The 9,448-nt window shown below is 54.1% G+C and overlaps 1 protein-coding gene across 1 annotated transcript in view; it reads right to left on the bottom strand.

The window, feature by feature from the left end:
• GNA13 (G protein subunit alpha 13) overlaps nt 1-8,701 on the bottom strand; it is a 33,055-nt gene extending 24,354 nt beyond the window's left edge. Inside the window, exons 1-2 of the mRNA XM_052657453.1 lie at nt 8,367-8,701; nt 5,744-5,970 (exon numbers count right to left, since the gene is read on the bottom strand). Of these exons, the coding sequence (XP_052513413.1) occupies nt 5,744-5,970; nt 8,367-8,649 (510 nt within the window). The 5' untranslated portion in view covers nt 8,650-8,701. The remainder of the gene's footprint in view (nt 1-5,743; nt 5,971-8,366) is intronic.
• Between the last annotated feature and the right edge of the window lie 747 nt (nt 8,702-9,448).

Here is a 9,448-nt window from a genome sequence, read left to right on the forward strand (position 1 = left end):
ACAGGTCTACTCTTCAGGGTCCATCGAAACCATGGTCACTGATGAGACATCAGGTGACAGTCACCAAAGCTAGCTTCCAAGGCAGAGAACGTCCCAGCAGCCTTCACCATGACGCCCGCTGGATGGGACAAACTGTGCCTCTTGACGCTAGTAAGTTTGCCAGCGCCTCTGGGGTTACTCCACCAGCATCCCACACACGGCAACACAGCAGCAGAGGAGTGGCGCGGGGCGTTAGGGGAGCTCAGAGCACGCGAGCAGCCCTGTGCCCGAGTGCGGTGCCCCCGTCCGAGAGGACCCGCGCTCAGAACAAGGCGCCAGGACGGCCCCGGGGAGTGCTGGCCGAGGGCAGGGAGCACCTGAGGCCGGGGCGGCCCCTGGACAGGAGGCGCACACTGGGCGCCAGGCCCACCCTGTCACCGTGGCCACCCCGGGACGGGCAGGCACGGCCGCGGGGCCTCCGAGTCTGTTCACCTGTGAGAGCAGGACCAGAGCCCACACTGTGTGTGTTCTTTTACTTAAGGATTCAGTGACGATGCACGTGATAGAAGTAATTAATGTGGTCTGAAAAGCACAAAGCCATTTTTGCAAAATGTAAGGAACTAGAATGCCATGTAATTAGTCAGCAGCACTTGAGTTTTCCGGAGAGACCGGTGCCTGCCGTGGGCCAACAGGACGAGACACGGCACAGCGGTTGGGCCGCCTCTCTGTCAAAGGTGAAGCAGGACCACGCGGCGCACGGGGTCCCAGGGCCGCTTTGCTTTCCTTACAGGCGAGCTCCCAGCCCTTCTCCCGAGTGAGGGCTACCCTCCAGTCAAGAAGAGCAATAACAGGCACGATACACACAGCAACACAGGGTGCTACTCTTCAGCACCAGAGCTCAGGTCACCCACAGCAAGCCCAGCTTCTACCTAAAGTACAGTGACCTACACATGAGCACGTCAACTTGACATGACGCACCAGGAGCGACACTCAGAACGCGTGTGCGTGTCACATGCAGTGTGCATTCGTCCCTCAGTCGTCTCTGGCTCTGAGACCCCGTGGACTGCAGCCCGCCAGGCTCCTCTGTCCACGGAATTCTTCAGACAAGAATCCTGGAGTGGGTAGCCATTCCCTTCTCCAGGGGATCTTCCCAATCCAGGGATCGAACCGGGGTCTCCTGCATGGTGGGCAGATTCTTTACCAGCTGAGCCACCAGGGATCCCTGTGTTTGCCTCTCACACACACTCTCACTAAGTCACACTAAAACTACAAGCACGTGCCAGACCAGCCTCTCTGTTTTCAACGTAAACAGCAGACAGCTGTGGGTTTCCAAGGCTTAGATAAAATATAACCATTCTGACATCTGATCAAGTTCACCGAAAAAATAAGCACAAATTCTACAGAGACCTAAATTAAAAAATCTCTACAAATTCTAATGTTACATACAATCCTTGTAATACAAACTGAAATATTTCACCCTAAGCCTACCATCAGTAGATTTTTAGCAACTTGAAGTCAAAGTCCTTTATTGATTTCATCTCGTAAAGAAAATGGACCAAATCCTCCAACTATTTTCTAAAATAGTTCACAACTGAAACTAGTGCTTCTCCCTTTAAAGCAAACCCTGATCAGTGCGACGGAACAACGAAGGCCTCTCTCCCCACAGCACCTCGAATCCATGCTGCAGTGCCAACAAGAAACCGCCTCAGCCTGAAGGAAGTTCCCATTTTACACTGAGCTCTGCGCGCCTCTCACAGGCCCCTGCCTGAGGCTAAACAGTTACTATCACCCAGACTGCAGGAAGCTCAGTCCTAAGAAAGACTAGCTCATCAGCCTGGAGAGGTGAAGCCGTCCTCAAGCACCAGCTGCACCCCTGGAGCAAGAGAAACCACGTCAAGCTCAAGGCACCTCACAACACAGGAGGCAGTTTCAGTTGCGGGAGTTGCAAAGGCAAGACCGCCCGTCACAGGAAGCGGCACTAACGCTGACGGCGCAGTGTGTGTGCAGAGACCCAGGAGTGCGCCCCCCAGGGTCACACTCTCTTGCCCTGTGTAAGGAGGCCTGCCCATTTTGCTTAAGCTCCTGAATAAGCAACTGTGTATTACACACCCCAGTGACTCCTAGCCGTGCTGTTAGTTTTGACACGCTTCTCCAACCTCTGACTCCCATCTCTGGAGCCATCTCAGCAAATTCCCTAGCTACGGTCACCTTGTTTTTCTAGGGAGGGTATCTCTCCAGTGCAGTGGCAGGCTATGGCAGAGGCATGCCCCAGGCAGAGGGTTACAGACATTTAACTGAGACGCTAAGAGACCCATCTCAGGATGCACTGTCCTCAGTGTGCGAGTTCAGAGGAAGGAGAAAAAGAGAACGTAAGCTGTAACAACATGAACCTTTAGACTTTTCTTTTCCACAGTAAAGCATTTAGCTCACTCACAATGATACTAACCAGAAAAGGAAATGTTTGCCTTTGGGAGCTAGAGAAAGGAAACAGTCATGTTTGCACCCAAAGTTATTACTAACAAACAAACAGCCTGCTAAAAACTAAAAACCTATGCTATGCTATCACTACCCTACCCTTGGCCCAAAAACTGACTCAAGGGCAGTTATTCCTCTTAAGCAAAAAAGTGGTCAAGAGCTTAGAAATTGCCCCCATTTTTTTGCATTTAAATTTTCATTAATCAGCTTAATAATTAAGTGGTAGTCAAAAACAAAAAGGTTATTTTCGTTACTTTAGCTGCTAAATCCTCTCATTTCCCCTGATGTTTACTTTTCCTATCCAAGATTCAAGAATATACTACACGGTTAAACACAACAAAAAAGAAAAATCGATTCCATAATACAAGAACTTCCCATCTCCTGAAAAACTAGCAAAGCAGCACACAGAGAACCCCATGGAAGAGAAGCCCGGCGAGCTGCAGTCCACGGGGTCGCCAAGAGTTGGACGCAACTGACCGACTAACACAGCAACAACATACAGAAACACCCGTGTTTCCCAGAAAGAAGAGCATTATAATTCAGGTCACCTAACAAAATAAGGAAATAAGAAAGTGTCAGGCCCTGTGGCAGCGAGAGAGAGCCCAAAGGGGACGCTGTCTCAGAGGGAGGGCGGCCCAGGCTGGTCACTGGCAGGCAGGCCGGGCTGCTGCGGGTCCAGCGGGAGGACCAGGCGAGGCCGCTCGCAGGGCGCTCGGCGCCGGACACGCCAGCCCTCACCCTCGCGTGGGCCTGCCACAGACACTGCACCGACCAGGCGCCCTCCCAGGCTCCCCAGGTGACGAGGGGGTCGTCGCAGAAACTGCTCTGTTCCTCGGGTTCCAGCTGAGCCCATGGAGAGGGCCCAGGCCTGCAGGGAGTTGCGTCCACCCTGTTCTGTGAAGGGGAGCCCGGATGAACGGTACGGGCATGAAGGAGCCGGGCAGTGGGCCTGCTGAGGGCGGCCGTGGGCGGCAGCCCTCGGCGCGCGGGGTCTGAGCGGGTGCGGGCTGTGGGGCGTCACCGGCGAGCCCCTCAGCATCCAGGCTCATGGAAGAGGTGGCCCTGTGTTTCAGAAGCAGTGGAGCTGAGCAGAGCTTCCCAGCAAACCCAGCCAGGTCTGGACAAGGTACCTGAGGTCCAGGGAGGAGACACCGGGCCCGTGGGAAGGAGGGGCGGAGTGGAGGAGGCAAGAGAGCTCCAGAAAAAACAGGACTTGGGCTTTGCGCGGGCAGATGAGAGAACGAACGGAGAGGACTTGGGGGAAATTTTAAAGAAGCAAAGTGACTTCCCAGTGTCAGCCACGTGCCAGGCACCACGGAGCATCCCAAAGTATGGGAGCCATTAACTCCACGCAACGACCCAGTACCGACCAGCTGTGCCAGGCACCATCAACAGTGAGGGGCAGGCAGGAAGGACCCATTCCCAGGAGCCTAACTAGGCCTCTCCTTGCTCCTAGCTCCCTGCGCCTCTCCTTCTTACCATGAACTTGCCTCTCCTTGCCCCGGAGGCTGTCTCTGCTCTGAAAGCATCAGCTGGCTCAAGCCAACCATCTGCAGGTCCTCAGCCTGAGCGGTTTAACAGTCTGTTCTTAATGGCAAATAAATTCTCAGGAACATCTGCTCAACAGTGATGGCCACAAGACTGTCAGAGGTGAACGTTCAAACGCGAGAGGCGCCAGGGAGGCCCGTCCTCACCTAAGCGGACTCGCGGCGCTTCCCCACAGAGGCCTGTGCGGGGTGGCAGGCTGGTCACTCTCCGGACCAACATGCAGAAAGTGCTGTTACACACAGACGCTTCTTCCCTGACCTGCAAGGATGAACCACCTCCTGACAAGGTGCACAGTGAAATGTGGGGCTTGTCGAGAAAATGAATTTAGAAGAAAGGAGCATAATCCGCACTTAACAGCAGCAGGGAGGGTACAGGAAGCTGAAGAGGGGCATGTGAGAGACAGAAATGAACCCGAGTCCAGGCGTTGGATGGAGGCTCCTTGTCAAGTCAAATTCGTAAATTTCAACACACAGTGCTTCCAGCTACTCAACTTTAACAAGGATGTAGGACCGCCTCTGCCGCTTACTAATGCATTAAGTTAAAAAAATACAACAAAGAAGAGAACTGAGCCAGACGGGACACAAGCAAGCGCCAGGCCGTGTGGCTCACACGGAGGCCACCGTGCAGACAAAGCAGAGACTCAGGTCTCAGCTTCACCAAAAGCTGCCGTGAGCCCTTTCCGAGAACTTCTGGTAGCCAAGGCTGCTGCCGAGTACAAACTGTAATAGCAAGGACTGCTGGCTGCATGTCACTCTGCAGCCACACCCAGATACGTGAACTGTCTTAACACCGTGACATCATCAAACAAGCTTCTGAGCAGTTTTACTTTTAACTGTCACTTTATTTTGATCACATTACAGTAAAACTTACTTTACATCTGAACTCCCTCCAAACTGCATACAGGAAAGATGGCTATCATTCCTGGGATCTTTCTGGTCTTTGGCAAATAAAACCCCAAATACAATCAACACATTCACAATCAGACTTTTTTTATCAAGTGCTTTGTAATTTATTTAGATTATTATTTTCTACCTTTAAACTAGATCAGAACCTTATCTTCCACCCTCTCTTCAATGCTGTGTAATAGCTACAAACTTTTACAGTCTTGTGTAAAACAAAGTAGAAATAATAAATACAAAATAAATTCTAGGTGTTTCCCATGGAAAAGAGAATTACAAAAAACATCATGTTATTTTAAGGAGGAACATTTTGTAAAATGTGCTTAGAAGCTTTTAAAAAGCATAGCATGCAAATCTATAAAAAGCTCATTGACTGTTAAACATTAACAATTTTAACCTCTACTGATGAATTGTGAATTAAATACCTCTAATGGCTAAAGAGCATACTTGAACAATTAAGTTACTGAACTCTTAATTCAAAAATAAAAAGTCAGTTTTTAGAAAGATCAATACTGCTGCTATAACTGAGATGAAATTATTTTTAAAAGGAGAAAAAATTAGATGAAAATGCCTGAGAAGCTCATTATGATCTTACCCTCGAAAAAGAAAAATGACCAACCAATTACTCAATATAACAGCTTCATCAAACCCATTGGGGGTTTGCCTTATTTTTACCTTGGTTAGTGTATAAAGCTCATCTAGAAAACTATCCACATTTCTGAGGCTAAAATTTCAGATACATACATCATATTGTGGAAGGCAGTGAAAAAGGTGTGTTACAATCAGATGGTAATAAATGCTATTAAAATAAAATCACAACATTAAAAAAAAAAATCTCTTACCAGCTGAAACTCTCGACGCCGGTCGTAGGCATTCTGTATGCCACTGTCTGCCCATAATGCTCTTATAGCAGGAAGGTACTGTAAGAAAACTTGCGTTTCCACAATTCCCTGGGCGGTCAGGGGCGTCCGGGTATCGAATGCCATCAGCTTGTCTCCATTGAGCTGGTTTGAGTTATCCCCCCAAGGAATGTGGAGTTTCTCTCGGGCATCTACCAGCACCCTCATACCTTTGTTTAAGAAAAAAGAAAGTGTGATGGGAGTCATTAGACACTCTCAGAGATTTGATCTCGTATTCTTTCCTTAAACCTCTTGAGTACTCTAGGCCCAGCAGCTCCAAAACATGGAGACCGACATCAAAACAAACAGAAGTCACTTCTCAGAGTGTAAAAAAAGAAAAATTAAAACTCACAGTTGTTCAGTCATAAAATTAGAACCTTGAAAAGCAAACACAATTAACACAAGTGCTTCTTTTGTAGGATTTTAACGTGTTCTAACTAATAAAATAATTCCTGGGCAGAAGGGAGTCGCAAGACAACCAAGACCAGCAAAGGAAGAAGAAACTCCACGGCATGACCTGACGTCCAGGCTCTGAGTCTCTCAGAGACTTTTATGAGACGCCAAGAAGAGACTCAGCGGCCCGTGTTCTCCCGGTCCCTGAGCACCCTGCCCAGCCCAACCCACGGCTTCCAGGACCTCGCTCAGAGCTCAGACACTTCTCCCCTCCCAAGCTTCCAATCGGGGTGAGGCTCAGGGTGGCGTGAGGCTTCCCTAAAAGGAGGAAGACCAACCGCACAAAAGATGTGGAAGCAGAGATTTCAACTCACAGAGACTACTCCAAACCCATTATTTCTAACACTACACTGTCACCTTTAGTCCCTGCTAACAGTCACGTGACTGTTAGGTCATTTGTTTCGATAACTGAAAAACCGTTTGGCTGTCAATTTTCTGATCACATCAACTCAGAAAATGCAGATGGCTAGTGACTTCATCTCATCAACACTCGAAGTAGGTCACACTTAGGAGCCAGTGTACAAGAGGAACCAGGTGTTAAACAAGAGCCAGGTATCTACCTAGCTCTCAGTCAACAGCTGGTCTGATGCTGGGAGGGACTGGGGGCAGGAGGAGAGGGGGCGACAGAGGATGAGATGGCTGGATGGCATCACTGACTCGATGGACGTGAGTCTGAGTGAATTCCGGGAGTTGGTGATGGACAGGGAGGCCTGGCGTGCGGCGATTCATAGGGTCGCAAAGAGTTGGACACGACTGAGCGATTGAACTGAACTGAACTGACTCATTAACAGAACCCCTTACAATCAGCTGCATCAGATACAAAGGTACCTTCGGTTAAGGGCTGACTACAGAGAGTCTTGGGCCTTGAGAGAGACCTTAATTTTGTACTAAACCTGAAGAAAGGATACAGTCAGCCTCTTTTTGCAGCTTACTGCAGAAGTCCCAGGGCTGGCTGTGGTCTGTGAGCTCCTGATGTCCTGCCCCTCCCTCACCGTTACCCCCACAAAGCTCCCCCTCTTCATTCCCCGCACCCCAAGCAGTTTTCCTCCACTCCATCCTGGGAGGGGAAAAAAAAAAAAGTGACTCGAAAGAGTAACTTAAGTACTTCCTCAACAAAATCCCCCCTTAAAAAAAACGCTGCTTGGAAAGGCTTGACATTACCAACCCCTTAGATAAACTGCTATCCAGACGCCAGAGAGCACCCTCAGGCACCTGAAGAATCAGGCGCTGTATCTCAATTCTGCCAAAATGCCTCTTATAAAGTAGAAAACAGCTGGACACTAAAAAGAGTGCTAATTATAGCTCAAATGACAAAAGTAAAATCTCCCCCATTTGTTTGAAAGCCCAGAACTAAAATTCCTGTGCGTTTTTCTCTTGAGAACAAAGATCAACTCTAGCTTTAAAAATACCCACGAACAGCAGCAGAACCTATGGCCCAAGCCGACACTGGTTCATTGACTCAGCCTGCACGGTCTCAGGCCCTAGACCCTCTGCACCCACACACACAACCCCGCTTAAGCAGTAGACGCTCCCCCCACCGCAGTCAGAAGCAGGAGGAGGGTGCAAGGTGCTCGGTGATGACAGGCACACATCCTGCCCGACCGTGACACTGGGGCGAAAAACCACTGATGCTAAAACTTTTTTAGGCCGACTGCATGGTGCGCTTTCCTGACGGCAGCAGAGCAAACAGGACACCCTCGAGTTTCACACCCGTGCCCCCAACGGGCCAGGAGCCTGTCACCCTTCGCCCTTGACCAGAGTCTCGGGCACAAGGTTCCGGAGCTCCGCGGCCCGGGAGCTGGGAGTAGCCCCGACCCCATGCGACTCGGCCACCCGCCACCCGGGGCGCGAGGCTGGGCGGGCAGCGCCCGGGCGCGGGGTGGGCTGGCTCGTCCGGGGGAGAGGCCAGCCTGCACCCCGGGGTGCCTCCCTCCGGCGGCGGCCGAGGCCAGAGGCGGGGTGGGGGGGGGGGCCCCCGGGCCGCGCCCCCTTCCCGCGCGCCCGGCCGGGGGCCCCGGAGAGGAGGGCGGTGCCCGGCGCCGCCGCCCGCGCCCCCGGCCGCGGCGCGCCCCGGCCCCCCGACCTCCGCGGCGCCCCGCTCCCGGCGCCCCACCTTTGATCACGTTGCTGTAGATGGTGGGGCGGAACTCCTCGCGCGCGCGCTGGTCGAAGTCCTGCCCGTGGATGATGCGCATCTGCTTGAGGAAAGTGGACTTGCCGCTCTCGCCCGCGCCCAGCAGCAGGATCTTCACCAGGCGCTTCACGTAGGTCTTCTCCCGCGACAGGCACTTGTCGATCTCCTTGGACTTGCGCTGCTGCTCGGCCTCGCCGCTCGTCAGCACGCAGCCCGGGAAGCACACGGACAGCACGGACCGCGACGGCAGGAAGTCCGCCATCTTGCCGCCTCGGCGGGGCCCTGCGGCTTCTCCGGCCGCTCGGCGCGCGGCTCCGGCTCCGGCTCGGCGGCTCGAGGGCGGGGGGCGCCGCGGCGGCCCGGGCGCGCCGGCGGAGGGCGGGAGCCGGCGGTCTGACTCGCAGGGCGGGCCGGGCAGGGCGGGCCGGGCGCGCCGCGGAGGGAGGGCGGGAGGGCGGGCCCGGCGGGGCGGCGGCCCCGGGGCGTGCGCGCGCCCGCCGCCCGGCGGGGCCGCGCACGCACGCCGCGCCCGCAGACTCGCGTTCTCTCGCGAGCCCGCGAGCTCCGCCGGGCGCGCGCGCGGGGCGGGGCGGGGCGCCCGGGTGGGGCCCGGCGGTCACGTGGCCCGCTCCTCGGCTGCGCCTCCTGCTTCCCTGGAAGGAGCCGCTCCCACCTCGGGGCGCGCGGCTCCTTCCGGGGATCCAGCGGGCAGGAGCGCGGCCCCAAGCTCTGCCCTTTGGGCTCCCCGCGGCTCCCGCCGCTCCCAGTGCCCGCCACCGGCCGCCGAAGCCCTTGGCTCCAAAGTTGTTCAAACAGAGAGCGGGCGTTTGCGGTTTCGGTGCATTTTCTTCCAGTGGGTCCCTTGACACCCCGCCCTCCCGAGCCCGGGATCGGAACCGGAGTGACCCCCCCCCCCCCCAGCCCCTGCCAAGACGCTGCTTGGGGAGGAGGGGCCGGGGAGGCACCGAGACGGGCTGTGGATGCCTCCCGGACGCGGTCCGCACGCGGGCTGACGCCCACGTCTGCACGGGTGAGGTCAGCCCGAAAATCCCCCCGCACCG

The sequence above is a fragment of the Budorcas taxicolor genome, chromosome 19 (assembly GCF_023091745.1).
Source record: "Budorcas taxicolor isolate Tak-1 chromosome 19, Takin1.1, whole genome shotgun sequence".
Taxonomy (NCBI): domain Eukaryota; kingdom Metazoa; phylum Chordata; class Mammalia; order Artiodactyla; family Bovidae; genus Budorcas; species Budorcas taxicolor.